This window comes from Chelonoidis abingdonii, chromosome 15 (assembly GCF_003597395.2).
Source record: "Chelonoidis abingdonii isolate Lonesome George chromosome 15, CheloAbing_2.0, whole genome shotgun sequence".
NCBI classification, from domain to species: domain Eukaryota; kingdom Metazoa; phylum Chordata; order Testudines; family Testudinidae; genus Chelonoidis; species Chelonoidis abingdonii.
Genome location: NC_133783.1, coordinates 25,920,098 through 25,943,637, shown reverse-complemented (window position 1 = coordinate 25,943,637; position 23,540 = coordinate 25,920,098). Strand labels below are relative to the sequence as shown.

General features: G+C 45.1%; 1 protein-coding gene across 3 annotated transcripts; it reads right to left on the bottom strand.

Annotated features, from left to right (window-relative positions):
* Positions 1–6,623: 6,623 nt before the first annotated feature.
* On the bottom strand, positions 6,624–9,139 carry DDIT4 (DNA damage inducible transcript 4). 3 transcript variants are annotated; one of them, XM_032783323.2, is made up of 3 exons: positions 8,975–9,139; positions 8,486–8,730; positions 6,624–8,002 (listed from the first exon to the last, which is right to left on the bottom strand). In XM_032783323.2, exons 2-3 carry the CDS (start codon positions 8,664–8,666, stop codon positions 7,512–7,514), a joined length of 672 nt encoding a protein of 223 aa, XP_032639214.1. In that variant the 5' UTR covers positions 8,667–8,730; positions 8,975–9,139; the 3' UTR covers positions 6,624–7,511. The 3 variants fall into 3 exon arrangements, with proteins under 3 accessions (XP_032639214.1, XP_032639216.1, XP_074928723.1); XM_032783325.2 differs by having other exon boundaries at positions 8,486–8,683; XM_075072622.1 differs by lacking the exon at positions 8,975–9,139 and having other exon boundaries at positions 8,486–8,777.
* Between the last annotated feature and the right edge of the window lie 14,401 nt (positions 9,140–23,540).

Genomic DNA, 23,540 nt, shown 5'->3' with positions numbered 1-23,540 from the left:
CGTGGTCTTTTTTCAGTTTGTTTACTTTGTGTGTTTGGCAGAACTTTATGTACCGTGAGTTTTTTCTTATGTATAGTCAGTTTCCTCTGTGTGCGCGAGGGGGCATTCACAGTAGAGGGAAACATTGAAAAATGTGGTTATAAAACTGCAAATATTAGCAGGAGAACTTGTGCAGGTTTAGGACTTGAAACCACTATAATCCCTTTTTAAAAATTGAATGACAAGATTTCAAGATGTTGGTGTCCCTCTGAGGTACTCTGTGGTTTTAAGGTAAATGTTCTATTTACCTTTTGGTAAACTGAAAGTTTATTTAGCAGATTGATGTAATATGTTGATTCTCCCCATGAACTGCTCCAGTTCACGGAACAATAGATGTCTGTGTTTGGCAACTGGCAAAGGGTCATGGATATTTTGCTTAAAAGGGTTTCCCTGAGCACTGCTTAATATTCTACTTGGGTGCACAGAAGCTGTTCAATATACCTGTGCCATTATTAGCTACATCTACCTGTATGCTTTTTGGCAAAGGGGAATCTCTTCTATATGCCATGGATGTTGGATGTAATAAATATGCCATGCCCTGTCTTGGCAACAGGGATCAGAGACCCTGGGTATAGCACTACAGGAATCATGAGGAGCCTGGGATGCTTTGGAAAGGTCATCTAAGAAAATAGAGAGAGAGCCGCCATACTCCAAACAGAATTAAAAATCCTTTTGCAAGAAGACCGTAAAAATGTATTGTATGTCCTAGTGCCCCTTTCCCCATATTTACAGGGTATTCTCTCTTCAGGCATGATCTACACCAAGGGTAGGCAACCTATGGCATGGGTGCCGAAGACAGCACACAAGCTGATTTTCAGTGGCACCCTCACTGTCCAGGTCCTGGCCACGAGTCCGGGGGCTTTGCATTTTAATTTAATTTTAAATGAAATTTTTTAAACATTTTAAAAGCCTTATTTACTTTACATACAGCAATAGTTTAGTTTTCTATTATAGACATAGAAAGAGACCTTATTAAAACATTAAAATGTATTACTGGCACGTGAAACCTTAAATTAAGTGAATAAATGAAGACTTGGCACACCACTTCTGAAAAGTTGCTGACCCCTGATCTACACACAAGTTTTGCACTAGTGTAACTATGTTGGTTGGGGATGACTTTTTACTCTATTTTATTTGTTTTTTAACATCTATAGATATGCTGGTGCAACCTCTATAACTGCATCCATGCTACTGGTAGAACTTATTTCCCTTCCCATATATCAGTGAGCTATACCAGTATAAGCACATTTATATGGATGTAATAGCAACCACACTAGGAGAGTTGTGTCACTTTAACTATTCTAGTACAGTGGTACAACCTTATTTTCAGTCAGAGCCCAATCCTCTACTCTTTACTCCAGCAAACCTCCCACTAAAGTCAATAGGGACCAATCTTTTTAACAGAGTTTAGCAAAACATATCCTCTTTTCAAGCCAGCTGTACGCTACCGATTTCTGCCAGTGTAGTTAGGTCAGTTAGGGTGAGAAAAGGTGTGATCCCTGACCAACACAGCTGTGCCAGCAGAAGTCCCTGATGTAGATGCTGCTATACTGGCAAAGCAGTGTTTTTACCATCGTGTTTTGTTTAATAGCTTGTTTTGTTCAGGGGTGGTTTTACTATGTCCATACAGAAGGCAGCTTTGCTAGTAAAGCTGTGTACACTCTAGGGCCTGGTCTACACTACACGTTTAAACGATTTAAGTAGCGTTAAACCAATTTAACCCTGCACTGTCCACACAATGAGGTCCTTTATATCGATATAAAGGGCTCTAAAACCGGTTTCTGTATCCTCCCCGATGAGAGGAGTAGCGCTGAAATCGGTATTGCCGTGTCGGTTAGGGTTAGTGTGGCCGCAAATTGACGGTATTGGCCTCTGGGCGGTATCCCACAGTGCACCACTGTGACCCTTCTGGACAGCAATCTGAACTTGGATGCACTGGCGAGGTAGACAGGAAAAGCCCCACGAAATTTTGTATTGCATTTCTGTTTGCTAGTGTGAAGCTCTGATCAGCATGGGTGGCGATGCAGTCCCAAATCCAAAAAGAGCTCCAGCATGGACCGTACGGGAGATACTGGATCTGATTGCTGTATGGGGAGACAAATCTGTTCTATCAGAGATCCGTTACAGAAGACGAAATGCCAAAGCATTTGAAAAAAATCTCCAGAGTCCACAGCACAGTGCTATGTGACAAGCGTAAAGGAAGCCAAAGAATCAAATGGACGCTCATGAGGAAGGGAGGGGGGACTGAGGACTCCAGCTACCCTACAGTCCCCTCAGTCTCCAAAAATTATTTGCATTCTTGGCTGAGCTCCCAATGCCTGTAGGGTCAAACACATTGTCTGGGGTGGTTTAGGGTATATCTTGTCAATTTACCAGCCCAGCCCCCCCCATAAAAGAAAAGGGAAAAAAATCATTTCTTGACTTTTTTCAAGTGTCACCCCTGTTACTGCATACCGCTGGTAGACAGGGTGCTGCGGCACTGAACAGCAGCATCCTCTCCTCGCCTCCCTGGTGGCAGATGGTACAGTGCAGAAGGACTGGTAGTCATTCTTGTCATCAGTCCGTGAGTGCTCCTGGCTGGCCTCAAGTGAGGTCAGCTGGGGCGCCTGGACAAAAATAGAAATGACTCCCGTTATTTGGCAGATGGTACAGAACGGCTGGTAACTGTTCTCATCATAGCAACTGGGGCCTGAGCTCCATCAGCACCCGCTTTCATGTGTAAAGAAAGATTCTGTACTGCCTGGACTATCACAGCAGCGGGATGCTGTGCTCCCTCCCCCGCACCATTTAATGTCCTATTGAGACTATCATAGCAGCTGGAGGCTGCCTCCCCCTCATTTTATCTCACTAAAAAGTCAGTGTTTCTTATTCCTGCATTCTTTATTACTTCATCACACGATGGGGGGACCCTGCCACAGGAGAGTTGAGGGAAGCAACGAGGGGATTGTTGCACGGGCACCCTAGAATGGAATGCAGCTCATCATTTCTGCAGGATCTGACACAGAGCAGCTGTGCTTTCTGGTACACTGGTTCTCTAGTAACACTTGCCCCATGTTCTAGCAGGACTGACTCTATTTTTAGATACAACATAAAGGAGAGAATGACTCGGGGAGTCATTTTTTTTTTGTCTTTGTGCCCCCAGCCGACCTCAGCGAAGGTCAGCCAGGAGCACCCATGACAGCAGCAGACAGTACAGAACACTGGTAACCATCTCTGCTACCTTGCAAAGGCAAGTGAATGCTGCTGTGTAGCGCTGCAGTACTGTATCTGTCAGCAGCATCCAGTACACATATGGTGACAGTGACAAAAGGCAAATGGGCTCCATGGTTGCCATGCTATGGCATCTCCCAGGGCAATCCAGGGAAAAAGGGCGCGAAATGATTGTCTGCTGTTGCTTTTCACGGATGAAGGAATGAGTGACGACATTTACCCAGAATCACCCGTGACACTGTTTTTGCACCATCATGCATTGGGATCTCAACCCAGAATTCTAATGGGCGGGGGAGACTCCGGGAACTACGGGATAGCTACCCACAGTGCAATGCTCCAGAAATCGACGCTAGCCTCGGTACATGGATGCACACCACTGAATTATTGTGTTTTGTGTGGCCGTGTGCACTTGACATTATACAATCTGTTTTACAAAACTGGTTTACGTAAAATCAGAATAATCCTGTAGTGTAGACATACTCTAGGAGTGCTTTGCCAACATAGTACACCCCTGTTCTTATACCAGGAAAGCTACATTAGTGTTATCATGACCTTGTTTATGTCCTACTTTTTCATGAAATCTGACATGGTTTCATGCAACATTGGATATGGCCTTCTGCAGTAGATCCTGAATAATAAACTAGTGGCTGGGCCCCTATGAGTTGGCTGCTAATCCACTGGCTGTTCCAGGAGTCAGCAGCTGGTAACACAGAAATGAGATGTTTGGCTTGGACTGCCTGTATCCTCTTTCTTCTCCATAGTGAGAAATGTCCATTTTAGATTGCATGGCTTGGACTCCTGGGTTCCTGCCAAGACCTGCTTGGCTTTTGATAACCTAACACTGTTCTTTGGTTGCTGCAGCCAAGAGCCACCTGATTTGTTTTCCGCAGTTTAGTACTTTGTGTGCTATGAACCCATTCAGAAATTTGTGTCTTCAAAATCCCAGAGTGCGGATATTTTGCTTCTGGAAAAATGCCAGACATTCCTTAGACATTTGAGGGACTCCTTCAAATCCCTAAGAATTTATCAAAGGGGAGAGGCCATGCTATTAAAATGTCAGGGTGGGATGATGACTATTTAACATTCTGATATCGCTTTTGCGTCTGACTTGGCCCTTTTACTCACACTGAGTAGTAACTTACCCAGGGAGTAATCCCCAATTTTTTTAATTAAAGCCCAATTTTTGGGGTCAAAACCAGACTTTTGTGGAAACTCCTCTTTAATTGAAAAAGCCAATTTCCATTGAAAAAATATAAATGAATTTTTTTTAAACCAGTTCTATCCTCTTCATCCCATACCTGGTCTATCTTGCTTCACTCTTAACTTGTCAAGCAACTTAATATATGCACTAGTGCAAGCTTTTGAGTTATAATTGTAGGCTTATGTAATTGGTCTTATTCCTTTGGATTAAAGGACAAGCACTGGATAATGTATTGTAGGCAACAATCCTGCACTGGGGGATGCGGTAAAGGTTAGAATGACCTAACTTGTCTTTCCATGATTGTCTTTTCTCTGATTTTCTTTTGGTGGCTATTCTGGCATCTTTTCTTCTGCTTACAGGCCATTGGCTTTGGCCCATTTGAACTCTTCATCTCCCGTTCCAAGAACCAGCCAGACATAAAGTACAAAGCAACTAATCCAAATCCTTATCTCAAGACTGATGCTATCTGAGTCACATATGTGCAGTTTACATTGCTAAGGAAAAAATGGCATCTATTTCTGACAACCAGGTGACCAAATGTGATTGCTACTTGCTACAGCTACTCTTGAAAGTATGGAAATAACCTGTTAAATATTATAGGCCATGTTATATCCTGCTTTATACCCAGTGCCACTTACTGGGTGTAAGTCAGGGTAGAATTTTGCACAGTTAATGCCCTTGTCTGTATTTTGACTATTGTATTTTAATGGTGAAATAGGATCCTGAGGACTCTTTCATTGCACCACCCTCTTTCAAAGGCTTCCTGTCATGATGGTCTTCAAGGAAGGATGGACACAGCTCCTTGAGTCTTTAGTGTTGCTCAGAAAGTGCATGTGAGAGAAATGTGTTCCCCCAAGGGGAAAGTACACTGCCTCCCTAATTCTAAGGACTGAAATCAAGATTGAAACTTCTATCCTATGCTACAGCACACAGACACTAGCACGATGTGAAATGTGGGCTGGTTGACAAAAAAACAAATACAATCTTGTGTGCTATTGCTCAGTTGCCTCACTAACTAACACCATCGACTTCAACTAGAATATTTTGTTAGAAACACAGGACATTAGTCAGCTGTGGTGCTCCCCAATAGACTGAGGATACCCTTCATAATCTCTTTAGGAGCTGAAGTAATCCTCAGGGACAAAAAAAGAACATAAATGTAACCATATATATATGAAACTAAACAAACTACTAGCTTTCTTTAACTCACTTCTTCTGTTTCAAGAAATGTGTTCCCTCCCTCTTTCTCAGGATTGGTAGTGTTATCTTTTAATATAGAGTAAGCTCCCTGGAGAAGTGATCTTGGGACAAATTCATCCCTGGTATAACTCTATTAATGTCAATGAGTTCAGACATACCAGGAGCCAAATTAATCTGTGGGGGTGTCTGAAGTGCCATACAAACAGGTACATGTAAAACAAAAAAAACCACCCAAGTCATCCTTAAAACTGTAGCTTTATGAGTGAAGGATATTTCCAAAATGAAATACTTAGGATGGCTAAGAACTGCCAAGAGAAGGGGAGTGGGTATATTGCATCAGGCAGAAGCAGAATTTCGTAATAGCTTTTTACCCCTGCTAGTGATAAGCTGGAAATCAGGGCATCATGTTCTAATGCCACTGCCCGAGGAGCATTAATACTGATATGCTCTTTGCTAAAGTGGCAGACACCAATCTTCTACAGGAAGAGCTCATTTAGGTGCTCCAGGACTAGCTGCTGTTGTGCTTGCTCACTTGAGTGATTTACCTCATCAATTTTAAATGTCTTGCAATTAGAAATTAATTGACATGATTGTACATCCTTGTTAATACTGTACTTTACTATTTCAAATAGTTGTGGAACTTGAGGCACATAGTTCTGAGACCACACAGTTCAAAGAAGCCTGGCACGCAGAAGGAAAAGACAAAAGGTCTCCCAAAAATGCCAGGTATACAGTGTCTGAGCTATGTTAAGAAGCAGCTTCTGCCACCCTTGCTCAGAAGCATTGCTGAAAATCAGCATTTGCTAGTAATGGATTATGGTACTATGGTGTGCATGAAGCAGGACTTGGCCCTCACCATGGTTTATACAAGATTCCCTAACTTCATAGGTTTAGAGTAAGTGTCCACTACCTTTCAAGTGATATTGCTCAAATTATGTTAAACAGGAGAAACTAAAGAGAGAGACAAGCTGTCAATTAGAAAGGTTTTATTAGAAAAAGTAAAAAACACCCAAAAACAATACAATTGCATAGAAAGGCTTGCACTTGAACATCAAGTGTATTAATGTAAACTGTAATCAACGGAAGCACTACATGGCATATCATATAGGTTGTTTGTGAGGGTTCCTGCCCTCATCCTAGCATCACATCACACCTCCCTTAGGGATGCAGTATTGGAGTGCTGTAGGCAGCTCCCAGCAGCATTTTCTTCAAGCATCAAATATATGAAGTGATTACAGCCCAACTACTCCTGCTTCTACATTCACTTGGAGTCTATATATAGCTGCCCTAATGTCAGTAGTGGAGCATCATCTTGATCCAAATACATATACTTGGTCCCATTAGACATAAGTTTAACCACCATTCACTCATACACATGTACCACCCTCCCCCCACAAAAACCCCCCACCACATTGATTACAATGTATTTTGTTATTTAAAAAAAGCAGCCAGGAATAGGGAGACTGTCTACCCCCAAAGCAGCCCTGCTGCTGCATCTGGCATCAGCCCTGTCACAAGACTAATTGAAGAAGTGAGTACAATAAAATTGTCCTACAATCACTGAAAAGTTACAGCTAGCACTCACTTGCTATCCATGCCCACCCTGAGAGTGAGGGAAGCAGGGTGCACTTTTATTTTTCAGCAAGCTTCCTCCCTGCCCTCGCTCTCTGTTTGCACTATTTCCTTCTGTAATTGTACAATCATGCTCCAAATTAACCTAACCTTGGTGACTCTAAAGAGTTGCCACATTTTAACCAGCTTATGTTCACTTTTTCAAAGCACTTAAGTTGTCATTCAGTTTCTCCTGGTGCTCTACACCAGTTCAAAGAGTAATGATCAGTTATTCCTCTATGAGGCGCCTTCAACACTCCTCTATTAGCAACTGCTCAGAGCTGTAAAGCTTCTTTTTAATGACTCTGAATCCAGTGCTCAGCTTCAACGACTGACTGAACCCAGGAGTGAAAGAAGTCCCAGAGCTAAGTAGTCCCTGGATTTTAGGCCAGAGCCTGGAGTCCAGTCTTAGCACAAGGGTCAGCTGGAAAGTAGGCACAAGATTCGGATCCACTGCAATCTGCCCCACACTGTGACACCCCTTCCCTTGTTCAACACACAGGTCAATGAGGGCACCTCTCAGGCCACAGGGCTCACTATAAGCCAGGTGAAGCAGCTCTTTGCTGACTTGAGTGATGAGTTGGCTTGGCATCACAAGTCTGGAGCAACGCCTGGAATTGATGTTGGCTTCGTTCAGACTGACTTGGATTAGTTTCATGAGATTATTACATAGGAGTTCATCTTCTGGGTCATTTAACAAGTCAAAGTCTGGCAGAGAAACTTCATCCAGGTACTCTGCATCTGTGAATGATAATCAAAGAAGGCAGGTCAGTATTGGCCAGTTTATTAAACTGGTTTTTGTTTCACAAACTCCCTAGTAAAAGTTGCTACAAAGGACCAAACATTAAGGGAAAGCAAACTGATCAGTTTGTGAACTGAAGCAGCTTTTCTGTGAAAGAATAATGTAAAGTCCTAGGTGATAAAGAACAGTATTGTGGGATAGGGGGAGAAGGGTTGCTAGGGTTTTATGGCACAATATTTTTATTAAGCTTAAAACTCTCCCATTGAATATTTTAGCTTTTAATGAATTACAGCTCTGGTGTACATTCATTTTGCTACTTTAATTGTGTTTTAAGGTATATTTACTGGACACCATTTAGAAAAAAGCATTTTATTTTTTAGGAAGTGTGTAGCCTTAAATTTGGGTAATGCCATCCGAAATTGTTCGTTATAGTTTAACACCAAAGACCATGATGTTTCAGTCCTAAAATCGACAGTGCTTACCTCCTTCACAGCTCAAGCTGCTGTCCAGGGATTCACAGTCGGAGCTCTCCGCTCTGACACAACGATCGGGCACTTCTTGCTGCCAGCTCTTTCCCCTGGAGAAGATGGGTGAGGGCTGGTTCTCTCTCTGCTCTGGAATGGGAGGCAGCGCGGAAGAGAAGCTGTCCCACACGCCTGGCATCGCTGCTGCTGGTCACCCTGCGGAGCGGAAGTGGGGACAGGGAGATCAGCACAAAATACAGGTCCTGCAATCTAAGGCCAGCACAGAAAAGGGGCGGCGGGGGGGCGGGGGTCGGGTCAGGAACGCACGGCTCTAGCTCTGTTAGGTCACGGTCATGCAGAAAGATCTCGAATGCAACAGACCCAGATCTCGGGGCGTTTACACCATTGATCATCTAGCGAAACAACCCGCGGCGAGAACGAACGGGAGCGGAGCGCTGTGCCCCGGACAGGCAGCGACAGGAAAGCCAACCCCAGCGCGATACTTACCGGGCCGCGGGGTCCGGGCTGGGCGCAGCTGGAGGCGGTGGAAGAGGTAGTCGAAATGCCGCTCCCGGGGCCGATTGGAGGCTGCTGGTAGGGACCGGAGTAGTGCTATGCAATTCCCCACGTACCTACTGAGCTCCCCCTTCTCGGCCTGTTGAGCCCTTTAAATAGACAGCTCCGGAGCGGCCGCCCGCTCCCTGCCCAGCCTGAAACCCCGACCCGGCCCCCAGTGCTGCAGCCACCAGTCGCGAGCCGGAGTGTGTGCCGGGCTCGGCCAATGGCAGGCGGGCGCACGTTCGCAACGTTCTCCTGCCCGGTTACAGCAGCCTGGGCCCCGCCCCCCATTGTGGCTGGAGTCGCGGGCGGAGAGGCCTTGGGGATGCGAAGGAACATGATGGGGAGCGGGGTGGGGGGGTATTGCGGAGTCTCAGGGCTCGGTTGGGCTGGGGGATGGCACGGAGCGAGCCTCTGCACCCGAACTGCTCGTTCACTGCGGAAAGCACAAGCTTCTCGTTTGTGCCTGTAAACTAGCTGCTGTAGACTGGGCTACACAAAGTAACATTGTATTGTACTGGGGGATCTGAGCCCTAGCTTCACTCTCCGACCCAGCACAAGTGGGTGTCTTTTGCTCGCAGCGGTTGAAAGGATGAAGGTGATGATAGGAAAAATAACTGTTACTTATTTTAGCCAACTTTTATTAATCTTGTGTCCCCGTCCCTCCCCCATGCGCCCCATTCTCCACTTTCACGCTGCTTGTCTTGCTGGATAATTTTCCCAAAGGAAGACCTGTTCAGATGGACGCTCTTCAGGCAGTTTAGGAGAAAAGGGATCTGTGTTCAGAGTTAGCCATTTGTAACACGAAAGAAAGCTTCGAATATCGGTCGTTAGATGCTGTAGCAAAGTGATTGCTTCAGATAAAATCAGTTCAACTCACTCCAAACTAAGAATAAAAATCTCCTTGCTGGTAGGTGTTTCGATATTGGGGTTCGTTTTAAATAAGGCGATGAATTCGGATTGATATATATAAAACTCCGTTAATCATCTCAACACGAAAGATGCTACAGTAAATTTCATCAACTGTGTTTGATGTAATCTTATAGAGAGGCGAAGTAGAAGTTGTTTATTTCCTAATAAATCCTAAAGATTTTTTCCCATCCTAACACACTATGAAGTGTGCCTTTCCAACTGTACATTGAGCTAACACATTCCAGCCTTGGATTATTTCGGGCACAATCAAGGTCAGGACATGAGTGCATGGTTTTCCTAACTTTTAGTCCTTAAAGCCTATTGAGAAACTAGTTTATTGCACCTCCTTTACGTCAACCGATTTTTTCGGGGGATGGCGGTGGTGGAAGGGGTTGAACGCCTGATCATGCTACTGATCATTCGAGTCGATAAGTTAATTTGTTTGTTGCAATTCTGCTTATAGGAATTCAGGGGCACGGTGAATTCTGCACGTATAAAGCTAACTTCTAGATAAACAAGCCGACGCTAGCTGCAGCCCATCCGCAGGGTCCTAGCGTCCGTCTGGAACTTTGTGGCTGCTTTGTGTCAATGACTGTGAAAATTGCATCATGAGCAACGAGTTGGAGAGAAAAAATCCCCAGCGACTGCAATAAAGCAGATCGTTTCATCAGAGAGAAACTAGCAAGTCTACAAAAGGAACAATCAACCGTATAACCTTTAAAAAGAAGGCTTAAAGCTTGACGCAGTCTAGTCCGCAAAAAAAAACATGTTTTCTTCAGTTTCATAGATTAAAACCTAAGTGTAGTGCAACCTGTGAGCTCTTTAATTATACCATTAGTTATTAACTTTACATCTTGGATTGAGGTACTAGTGTTTTATGTAGTTAGATAACTACCTTTTCTGGACTACGAGCCACACTCCTGTCTGCTGCCTTACATCTCAGCTCCACAAAGATGAGTCCATGCTAGCACATTCAATACACAGATTGTTTAAAATATTTCTGAAAACTAGAAAATAAGGAGGAGGTAGGGGAGCTGAAAGAAAATGGAGAAACAAACATTTCCACCTAAATTGAGAAACAAACCACCTATTTAATAGTAATAAAAAGCCACAAACCAAGGAAAAACAACATTGAAAAACAGTAAAATAATTTCCCTATGTAAACAGAAACAGTTACACACAAGGTCTCCCCATTATAGGCCTGGTCTACATGTGACATTTTGAGTGGCACGCTCCCATGAGTGCACTAGCTATGCTGACCTAAGGCTTAGGTTTCTTCCATTAACCTAGCTGCTGCTGCTTGAGGAGGTGGATTACCTACAGCGAAGGAAGAAACTTTTCCATTGCTTAGGAAGTGTCTGTATTGTGGCGTACAGAATCGGTGTTGCTAGCATAGAGGGGTTTGTGCAGTGTACTTATCACAGGAACCTTCATTTCAAGTCAGTTAGCAAAATACCTTTTTCCATAGGTCCATAGCTTGTTGCTATGAGATGAGACACTAACTGGAGATAACTGTTGGTCTTGACCTGCTCTCATTCACAATAGACAGTTATTAAACATCTTGCTGCCTCTCCACATAGCTCACCAAATCTATCGCAGGCTGCTAGAGGCTGAAAGTCATCTCTCCTGGATAGTTGTCTGGTAGCCTCAGTTAATTGAGTTGGTGATCACTGTGCAGTTCCTTGAGGTCAAAATGCACTATAACCATGGGCATACTTGTCAGGCCCAACAGTCAAAGGACTGAATGGGAATTACAGATCAATGGTTTGGGTAAACTGAGGACTTCAGTCTTGAGTACTTGTGATGATTCTTGATAGAGCACCTTTCATGAATACTGATTTTACTTAGATATATATGCATTTTGCTGCCCTTACCACTTTTTTTCTGGCTTAGGTAACTGCCTGTTCAGTCTATATTTGTCTATAAATCTATATAGTAGTGATAGTCCTGGTTATGACATTTGAGTTATAGCCCCTGCTATTTTCTGTCTGATTAGCTATGGACTATAGCATGGGTGGGCAAACTACGGCCTGGGGGCTGCATCTGGCCCTCAGCCATTTTAATCTGGCCCTTGAGCTCCCACCAGGGAGCGAGGTTGCAGTCTTGCCCCACCCCCTGTATGCCATAGCTCCCAGAAGCAGCGGCATGTCCCCCTCTCCAGCTCCTATGCATAGGGGTAACCAGGGGGCTCTGCATGCTGCCCCCACCCCAACCGCCATCCCCGTAGCTCCCATTGACCAGGAATTATGGCCAATGGGAACTGCAGTGGTGGCACCTGTGGACAAGGCAGAGCTGCCTGGCCGCACCTCCATGTAGGAGCCAGAGGGGGAACATGGGAGCTGCTTGAGGCAGGCAGTGCCCAGATCCTGAACTCTCACACCCCAATCCCCTTACCCAGCCCTGATCCCCCTCCCACCCTACAAACCCCTCAATCTCTGCCCAGAGCATCTTCTGCACCCCCAACCCACATCCTCAGCCCCAGCCCAGAGCCCGCATCCCCAGACCCAACCCTCCCCCGCCCCCGCACCTCAACCACAAGCCTGGATCCGCTTTCCGCACCCTGAACTAATTTCTGGGCCCACCCCAGCCGGAGTCCTCACCGCCTCCCACACCTCAACCCCCAATTTTGTGAGCATTCATGACCCACCATACAATTACCATACCCAGATGTGGCCCTCAGCCCAAAAAGTTTGCCCACCCCTTAACTATAGCTATAAAACACTTAGCATTGCTGAAGATGTTAACTATGAAAGAGGGCAGGGATTATGAACTGAACTCTGGTTCTCAGATAAATGGAAACAGCATTGCAGAACAAATCTTGGAATTGCGGGGAAGAATATAATTATTGATAAATTAATAAATTATTATTTCTGCGTATTAAAGCATGTGAAAATTGCAAGACAACCAACACAGTGTTAAATACAGACACCGTCCTCTCATTCACTCTGATTTACTTCCCCTCCCATTTGTAACCACATAATATTCCTGCAGCAACTAACTACGACAACTGCTTCCATTAAATACTTTCCTAATATTATTTTTCAATGGAATCAATTGCTGTCATTTGCTACAAGGACATAATAAGATTATGAATGGGATGGGAGGTGGTTCATCAGATAGCAAAGAGGAGAGAAGTGGGTCCATCTTTCAATTCAGATGTAATCCATGATATAAAAATGTTTAAGAATACCTCTTCTGTAGACATTTTTCAGTATCTTTATTGGATACCATAAAACAAGGTACCAGCCATTTTACAGTATGTTAACATGCTGTTCTCACTCTCTGTCACTGCCTGTGAATGTAACAGCTCCCTCTTGTGAAAATGACCTAAACTAGTCCAAAATTGGTCACTGGAGGTGCAGAGATTGCAAGCAGAATATATTTAGCACTCACATTTTCAGACTTAAACCATGTTAATTCACTGATAATTGTATAATTAATCAGGCTTCCTGGCAACATTTGGGTTAACACAAAACATGAATGTGGAATGTATAATAAGAGCATTTGTTTAGTAGCCGCCACATTGAGAATTCCGTATGAGTCACCTGGTATTTCCAATTCTTCCCACAACTCTAAAAAAATCACCATTTTGGCTAAAATTTTACATGCTTTGTCCCAATCCAGAGATGATTTTAATATTTATTATTACTTTAAGACTGAGTAAAATCAGTTCACTCATTGCACAAACATGGGGGAAAAGTATCCTGGGCCTGCAACTCTTGTGCCTAATCATTATTTCAGTGACTTCCAAAAATCTTTGACACAAATATTCACTTGCACCAGCATCTAGTGCAGTAGGGCCCTGATCCTGAGTAGTACAAAAGAATGAATCATTCTCTCTTTCTTTTGTACTACTCAGGATTACATATCAAATATGGGGCTCAGGGCACAGGATCATAGTTGTAGTGGATGGTGAGAGTATTAACTGTGATGGTTATAGTGTACTGCATTTTTGAAAAATGACTTGATCATAAAAGATGATTGTCCAAAATCCAAATTAAGTTTTATATATTAAAAAAAAGTAGTTTTTTAAATGTTTGGCACTTTACTGCACCAAGAGGAAATGTTGTCTAGAGTTTAGAGCAAGGGATTATGAGGACCTGTCCATAATTCAGGGAAGTGCTTTAAGCTATACTGGCAAAAGCAATCATTAGCTGGTAGAAACTATGTCTCCATGGGGGATGGGGCAGTGGATGTTGCCAGCATTGCTCTGCTGGTGTACCCCAAAACCTTTCAAGTGTGGACAAGGCCTCACCGTGTGATTCTTGAAGAGATCAAATTAATCTTTTTGCTTCAATTAACTAATCTGTAAAATGGGGGTGGTGATGTTTCCCTATCTCTAAACCGGTCATGTGAAGATTATTTAATATTTATAAAACCCTTTTGAGATGTCCCTGAAAAGCATGTTATATATGTGTAGATCACTATTACTGTGAACTTTTAAAGATTAGAACCTGGTAAGTGTTAAGTATCTGGGAGAAATGGCAAAATGAAGATCTCTAATATGTTTGTTTTACTGTGATACTGATTACAGGTTTGTCATTGAACAAATTCTTAATCTATCTTGGGTACTGCCCTGCCTGAGCAGAAACTGATAATAGTGCCACAATAAGCAGAGTGGAGTATACGTGCAGGATGCAGCAGAGACTAGACTAAGACCTCCAAAATCAATGGTTTAGGAATATGGATTAAGCTCAAACTGTTATTTTGCCAGTATTTCCTGAAGCAATTTTTGCTTGCTGCAGATTATTTGGGGAACTTCATAGCTCATTTGATCTCAATTTGAAGAACAATTAGTTCACTGCCACTGATCTCAATTCCATCTATTAGAAACAGGCCATTTTGTCTGCAGTCAGTCTGGCACCAGTTCAGTGTTATAGATGCCAGTGCAAGTTCCTTACTGCTGATGATAATATATGCAACATGCAATGAAATTTGATGCTAGTTGTTAGTGGAATACATTGAGGGCACCCAGACGAGGGTGTAATTGCTAGAAGAGTTTTGCCTAAAATTTTCCACCATTGCTACCACTGATTCATCTGCACAGGTGAAAGCAATGATTGGAATATCAATGTAGGATAGCTGCTGGTGTGTTAGCCGGCATGCAATTTAATTCTGCTAAGAGCATATTTAAGTGACATGGCAGTTACTTATGAAGATGAACTAGGGATAGAAACAGTGAGACATTTTGGGGGGCAGGAATGTGGACAGGATCTGAAACACAATACAGATCTACTAGTTCTGGAAGATCAGCTCATATATATGGAAGCCAAAAGTATTACAAAATTATGTAGATAGTGAATTGAGAGCCCGAATAGCCCATTGGATAGGGCAGGGAACGGAGAGTCAAGAGACCTCAGTGTTACTCCTGGCGCTGCGCCAATGACTTTCTGGGTGACTGTCAGCACACTGGATAAATTTCTGCATCTGTTTCCCCATTTGTTAAAACAACTCATGGTTAGCTAATGACAAAAGGGAGATGCGCTAACGGTCTATGAGTACTCTATCTGAAGAGTCAAAACTCCAAAGAGGGAAGAGTAGTATTAGAGCTTTACATGAGCTATTGATTTAATTGTAACCAAGAATAATTAGAAGCAATTAAGGAAAGGAAGTTTCTAAGAAAAATATCAGGGAAACATTGGGTTAAAAAACCCTGAAGTTGTATTGGGTGTATTTTCTTTTTAATGATAATGCCTTGCATAGAGAAGAAGCGTTTAGGGATGTAATTTGCTGTGAAGTTTTTTTGCTCACATTGGCTTCAATCCTTTAGTTTTGCTGAATGCCCTCAGATCCCATTGATTTAAATAAGACTTTGATGATGCAAAGCTCCTTAAAAGACCACATCTAATGTCAATAATACTTAACATTTACATAGTCCTTTCCATCTTCAAAGTACTGTGCAAATTAAATTGCTTTAGTAAAGTTCCTGTTGGGTGTGATGCAGTGAAAGTGAGATCTAGGAGCCAAAAGCTCTTCTCAGGATACAGATGCAATCATTGTAACTGAGAGCAGAATTTGGCCCTGTACAGTTTTGATTCCTCACCTGTAGGATTGAACATTTTAAACAGAGCCCACTTATTGAAAGACATGACTGTGTCAAATACTTATATAGAAATGAAGTTACGAGAAACATTTTTAAACTAGTGCACTTTTCCATTTCTTAAATAAAATAATAGTACTTACAAGTTACTACATAACCGCAGCCTCTCTGTGGATATAATCAATATACTTTGTTTCACTTGTTTTATTTTCCTAATTTAGATCGCACTGGTTAAACTCTTGCGACTATTTCTGTAAGCGATCCGAATTTGGAGCACTAGATATAGAACCAATTATGTGAAAGAAAAATAAACACAAAGCTGTATTTTTCGATTTGCTTTTCACTATTAATAACATGAATCTTTTGTGATGCCCGTGCTGTTTTTCACAATACTGGAACTGGATAAAATCATAAAAATACTCAGTTTAAAAAGAGCCCTAACCTACCCCAAAATACACTGAGTTGTTTGCACAGACTTTTTGGACCGGCTGCTGCCTGCTGGGTCTAGTTTCTGTAGGTCCCTCCCCTAACCTATCCCATCCCAAAGATTATTCTCGAGTTTACATCGATCTGTACCCAGAAAGGGAGGGGGAGAGGAGGAGTGCGTGTGTGTGTGGTGGTCGTGGGGATTCTTTGCAAATGAAGGGCTGTTTTCAAGGACGCCTGGAGAAGAGTGAAATTAAAGTATGAAAAGCTTATAGCAGATAGTTTAAGGGCTTAAACTCATGCACCCATTTGATATGGATTTAACCGTTGCACCTAATTTATGTAGTTGATAGTGGTTTTCATACCTCACACTGCATCTAAAGCCAGTAATAATGAATGGGTTATTGATGGGTATTTTCTTTTACGGGCAAAGGTGAACTGAGCTGATTAGTGTCCGTCCCAGTTTGGTGCTCATTTCCACAGTGAGGATGGGATTCTTGTTTGCGTCCGTTTGTCTCTTTAGCTTATTTTATGTTGTTATACGAGCTAGTGGACTCTGAGGCAGAACTGGGCTTTAAAAGTCCCCGCACTGAGAAGCGTTGCGTGCAGCACAAGGCAGGCGCTTTGTCCCTGCAAAGGGTTAAGCGCACTCTTGAGCAGAAACGCGCTATCCAAGGCGTATTCCTTGGGAGGCAGGGAAGGGATTTGCATAGGGGACGGGCCGTACGCACAGGCCCCTACAGCAGACATGCTGAGCTCAGCGATTTTGCAAGCCTGCTGAGTAGCAGGGGCAGGGGGTTGCCGGCGGTTCATCAGGCGGACAGGAGGCGAAGACAGTAACAAGCACCTCGGGGAGATCAGCTGCTGTCGGAGTGGGCGGTGCAGGGCGAGCACCTTCCGACGAAGTGCGTACGGCCATAGGGCCAGGCAAGGGCGCTCCCCGGACAGCGACAGGAGTTAGAGAATAGCTGGGGGGCACCAGGCCCCGGGTGTAACTTTGGAACCGGGTGGTGCTGGGAATGCAGCATACCCTGCTGGGTAGCTAGGGCAGTCGCGGGGAGCTGGGAATGCAGCATGCCCTGCCGGGTAGCTAGGGCCTCGGAGTGGCCAGGTAGGAGGAGCCCAGGGAGCAGCTGTGCTTCGGTTTCACTCTGTACAAAGGGGGGAACCGTGAGCGCAACAGATTTGCGCTAGAGGAGAGCTAGTTAGTGAATACTCCCATGCCAACCTTCGTAGGCCGGGCAGCACTTGCTGGGGTTTCTGGAGAGTTGGCTGGTCACCTGCTGCCGATTGTTTCCCAGCTGTTAAGTTGCATTAAGACATACAGAAATACATAAAATACGTTCCTAGGGCCTCTTTCCCTGCAGTCAGTTGCTGTAGTCACTTCAAAGCTGCCTGTGAATGGAAGGGGTGGAGTCCAGGATACAGCCTGCCTAGGGAGTGTATGTGTCTGGGGAAAGGAGCACAAACAGAGCCCAAGCTTCAATCGTTAGGGAGTACATAGCTCGTGCAGGGCTGCAAGGCCAACAGGGCGTATCACATAATTCAGAGACGGGAAACACCCTAAGATGTATCCTGCAAGTGAATGCAAAGACCTGTCCCCTACCTGCAGCCATATGGTGCCTGCAGGCGGGAGCACAAGAACCCCAAGGAACAGCCTTAGGCTGTGCATGCAGCAGATTAGGAAAAGAGCAGAAAGGTGCAGCTCAAACTGTGAATAGCTTTGAATGGTAGGATCCTGTTGAGTATCACCAAGCCAGTACACAGAGGAGGGGAGGCTGGGGAAAAAGGAGCCCAGCTGCCATGATGGGGAAAGGAAGAAAGCAAGCCCAACTACCAGGGCTAGGTGGGGTTGAGGAGGAGCTGGAGGGAGGAGAGCCCTGAACATGATAAGAAATGTGGATGGCCCAGGGGAAACAGACTGTTGGAGAGGGCTAGCACAGGTTGGGGTGGGTGGGTAAATAAGAGAAGCAGCAAGGAAGGGAGAGCCAGACACAGGAACATGCAAACATATGTTGAAAAATGAAGTGAATAAAGGGGAGTCAGACAGCAGGGGAAAGGAGAGATGGTTATCATTGTATTTATATAATGCACTGATGGTATACTAGGTGCTTTGAAGACTTGTAGCAAGTCAAGACTTGTGTGGAGCAATGTACAACCTACATAAAGAAGAGGGGATGGTGTACAGAGGTTGAAATTGATCAACAAGGGAGTTTGAAGCAAGAGACAAGTGTAATTTTAAAAATAATACAAAAATAAGAGAAAAAGAAGGACTAAAAGAGTGGTGGTGGGGGGGGATTGGAAGTGCAGAGGTGCCCAAGAGAGTGTTGAGCTTCCTGTCCTTCCTTTGACGTATCCCTGTTGCAGTCACCCAGGTCTGTTACTGTTGGGTGTGTTTGTACTTCTATGGACCTCATTGCCATATACATTTTTAACGTGCTTTCAGATTTCAAGCCTTGAACTGGCACTGAGGAAAAATTTTCAAAATACCACCCCCACCCCCAAATTAAGGGGATTCATAGGGAAATAAAAACAAGCGGCAGGATGGCACAGAGGCAGTTTGCCAGCAGTGAGTCTGAAGGGAGACACCCTGCCCAGCCAGGCCCCATGAATACTAATATCGCAAAGCCAGCCAGCAAAATCCCCAAAGTTATTTGGATAGAGAAGGGTAAGAGCATTTCTTTGCTGTGTTTGTTTCTTTGTGAGAGCTAAGCTTTTCTGGTTATTGTGGCTAAGCAGATGTAGTTTTGGTATCTGGCTGCATTTTATTTTCAACCCTGCACTAGGTTTGGTCTCGGGCAGCATAGTTGGGATCACTATGCTGGTGGATGTGCCATCTTTCAGAAAAGATGTGACAAATCAGAAGTCAGAGTGGAAAAAAATAAGGAGACATTCTCCAGAATGCCACCCACAAGTTTTGCAGGTGGAGCAAAAAGAGTTACTTCAATCACAGATAGACTGAATGTTGAATTTGCTCTGATTCACAAGGAAAGAAAGCGAAGTGGACAGAAGGGTGTTGGTTAGTAATGTGAAAGATAGGATAGCTATTCTTGTCGATGACATGGCTGACACATATGGCACAGTATGTCATGCAGCAGACAAGTATTGTTCCAGATTGATTCAGTACCCCACTGTACAGTCACCAGTCCACATTGCTTGGTGTCCTGTGTCCGCCCCCGCTTCCATTTCAGCTGGGTCGGAATAGTATCTAGTTGTTTTTTCTAGGCCCATAGGGCACACTCCTAGCCTCAGACCCCATGTCTGATGACTTCGGGACTTGGAGTGCCATCACCCTCGAAATCAGTGTCTGAGACCTACCAAGCTCCTTAGTTGTTTATACATGCGCCCTTAGAGCTCCACTTCGGCCAGACATGGGCAAACTACGGCCCACAGGCCACATCTGGCCCAAGGGACTGTCCTGCCCAGCCCCTGAGGTCCCGGTCGGGAAGCCTAGTCCCTGGCCCCTCTGCTACTGTTCCCCTTCCCCCGCAGCCATGCCACTGTGTGGGCTGTGCTCTGGCCTGCTGCTCCCGCTGGGCAGCATGGGGAGCGCAGCTTGTTCTGGCTGGGTGTTGTGGCTGCGAGCTCCTGCTACTGGTAAGGGGGTGGGGAGCAGGGGGGCTGGGTAAGGGAGCAGGGGATTCTGGGGGGCAGTCGGGGGGTGGTGGTTGGATGTGGCGGAGGTTCTGGGGGGGCGGTCAGGGGATGGGGAACAGGGAGGGTTGGGAGTGGGAGTCCCGGGGGTCCTGTCAAGGGGTGGGGATGTGGATAGGGGTCAGGAAGGCAGTCAGGGGACAGGGAGCAGGGGGATTGGATAGAGGGCAGGGATCCTGGGAGAGGGTGGTCAGGGAACAAGGAGCATGGGGGGTTGGATGGGTTGGGAGTTCTGAGGGGGGCAGTCAGAGGCAGGAAGTGGGAGGGGGCAGATATGGGACAGAGGCCAGGCTATTTGGGGAGGCACAGCCTTCCCTACCCACCCTCCATACAGTTGTGCAACCCTGATGTGTCCCTCGGGCCAAAAAGTTTGCCCACCCCGACCTCGGCAGTGATTTGAGTTTCTAGTTTGACCCCTTCAAGGACAACATAGAAGAAAAGCAAGGAATATAGGCTTAGCAAAGAAATTTCTTAACCACAGTGACTTTACATTTAAATAGAGCCTCATGGTGCTATCTACTCCCGCCCCACGGGTTGTTCTTGCCCCTTCTTGTGGGCCCCTGTATAGAGAAACTATTGTTCCATGGTGGTAGGCCAGTACATGGGAGAGAGTCAGTGGCCCTAGATTGCTTTGTTATGGCTTTTAATGCTCTTCAGTGAGGTGTCAAACACTCTCCCTGAGCCAGGAAGCAGTCTGGAATGCAGTAAAATAGTGTATTCTTGGCCATGTCGAGGCTTGTGCAGTCACACTACCCCAATACTGTACTTCCATGCAGGGGCGGCTCTAGACATTTTGCCACCCCAAGCAGGGCGGCATGCCACAGGGGGCGCTCTGCTGGTCGCCGAGAGGGCGGCAGGCGGCTCCGGTGGACCTCCCGCAGGCACCAAAGGTCCACCAAAGCCGCAGGACCAGCGGACTGCGGGACTAGCGGAACCTCCGCAGGCACGCCTGCGGGAGGTCCACAGGAGCTGGGGCCTGGAGCCGCCCCTGCTTCCATGCACAGCATAAGTCAGTGGAACTACTCATATGCGTAAAGTTACTTGTGCTTAAACATTTGCAGGATTGGGACCTCAGGTTGTAAATTCAGCAAAGCAGGATAGCTTTTTTTTCCTGTGTGTTTATAGGACACCAGGCAGAACAGACCCCACTTCGAGGCCTTTGCTATTACTATATATAAAATGATGGGGTCTAAATTAGCTGTTACCACTCAAGAAAGAGATGTTGGAGTCACTGTGGATAGATCTCTGAAAAAATGTGCAGAGGCAGTCAAAAAAGCTAACAGAATGTTGTGAATCCTTAAGAAAGGGATAGATAATCAGACAAAATATATCATATTGCCTCCATATAAATCAGTGGTTCTCAAACTTTTGCATTGGTGACCCTTTTCACAAAGTAAACCTCTGAGTGTGCTCCCTCCCCAATTAAAAATACATTTTTTATATTTAACACTGTTATAAATGCTGGGGGTGGAGGCTGATGGCTCGTGACCTCCCACGTAATAACCTCACGACCCCGTGAGGAGTAACGACCCCCAGTTTGAGAACCCTTGATAAAAATCCATGATATACCCACATCTTGAATACTGTGTACAGATCTAGTCACCCCATGTCAAAAAAGATATATTGGAATTGGAAAAGGTACAGAAAAGGGCAAGAATAATGATTAGGGGTACAGAACAGCTTCTGTATGAGGAGAGATTAATAAGACTGGGACTTTTCAGTTTGGAAAAGAGACAGCTAAGAGGGGATATGATAGAGGTCTATAAAATTATGACTGGTGTGGAGAAAGTAAATTAGGAAATGTTATTTACCTCCTCTCACAACACAAGAACTAGGGGTCATCAAATGAAATTAATAGGCAGGAGGTTTAAAACACACAAAAGGAAGTATTTCTTCACACAATGCACAGTCAACCTGTGGAACTCTTTGCCAGAGGATGTTGTGAAGGCCAAGACTATAACAGGGTTCAAAAAAGAATTAGCTAGGTTGATGGAGGATAGGTCTATCAATGGCTATTAGCCAGGATGGGCAGGGATGCAAAACAATGCTCTGAAGTGTCCCTAGCCTCTGTTTGTCAGATGCTAGGAAAAGGCGACAGCATTGGCCACTGCCTGAAGACAGCTTACTGGACTAGATGGACTGTTGGTCTGACCCAGTATGGCTGTTTTATGCTCTTAAGCTTCACCCACTTCTGGTACCAACATGCAGTGCCACTCACAGTAGATTGTGCAGCTCTGTGTAACTGTTGATTTGTAGTGAGAAATTGTTGATGGATTTGATTTTGACCAACAGAGGTATTGGTTGCGAATCTGAAGATGGAAGGCAATTTGGGTAAAAGTATCCATGAAATGATAGATGTCATGAGTCTGGGGAAAGGAAGGAATGAGAGCAGCAGAATAAACTCGGAGAACTGCTAGGTAAGGTCCCATGGGAAGAAAATCTAATAGAAGAGTTCAGGAGGGCTGGCTGTTTCTCAAAGAGACAGTATTAAAGGCACAACATCAAACTATATAGATATGAAGAAAAGATAGGAAGAACAGTAGAACAGATGAAAGCTATGGACAAAGTGGAGAGAGTCCAGAGGACAACAACATCAGTGATAAAAGTTTTCGAATAGAAGAATTGTAATGATGATGGGTGAACTCCGGCTTTGGGGAGGCAAGCCCGTTGGCCCCAGCCACATCGGGCCAAGCTACTGTTGCTGGACCCCCCTGAACCAATGCCCCCCCTCCGAGCGCCAGGCCGAGCCGCTTTCTTCCCAGCCAGAGTTGGGCCAGGACGCCGGCTTCCCCCAGCGCCGGGCTGGTCCAAGTTGCCAGCCTCCCCACCCCAATAGTCCCTCACCAGAGTCAGGCCAAGCTGCCAGCTCCCCCTGGTCCCCTAGTGCCTGTTGGGCTGGGCTGCCAGCCCCCTAGCGCCAGCTCTTCCTGCCCTGAAGGTGCCACCCCCCCCCGTGCACTGGCCCCATTGCCCGAGGAGGGACACAGCAAGCAGTGGGAATGTTGGGGTGTGGAGTGGAGGAGGCAGTCGGGGTCTCAGGGAAGGGCTGGGGCACCGTGGTCCAGGTGTCCGGTGGCGGATCGATAGCAGCATCAGGGAAGGCGAGGACTTCCCTGGCCTATTATACCCTTCCCCCATGGTAATTGCTCAGTCAGGAGCTCTTTAATGACCTGAAAATCTAAAAGTAATTCTGGAAAAAAGTAGAAACTTGGACCAGTTGCTAAGGAGGAGAACAAAATAATAGCACAGGCTTGTAGGGACAAAGGCTAATGCAAAAAAGGCTGAGATACAAAAGGAGTTGTACCTACCAAGGGACATAAAAGGAAATAAGAGGTTCTGTAACACATTAGGAGCAAAAAGATGAAGGAAAGTGCAGTCCCTCTACTTAGTGGGAAAGAAGAGCTTAATAACTTACAACAGTGAGAATGCTGAGATGTTTAATACCTATTTTGCTTCAGTCTTCACTGAAAAGATTAATGGTGA

What these genes read in the sequence shown, in the direction of transcription:
- DDIT4 (XM_032783323.2), bottom strand. Translation starts at nt 8,666, where the DNA reads ATGCCAGGCGTGTGGGACAGCTTCTCTTCCGCGCTGCCTCCCATTCCA. An exon ending in CAGCTTGAGCTGTGAAGGAG is followed by an intron (nt 8,003 to 8,485) that starts GTAAGCACTGTC and finishes TATCATTCACAG; the next exon opens with ATGCAGAGTACCTGGATGAA.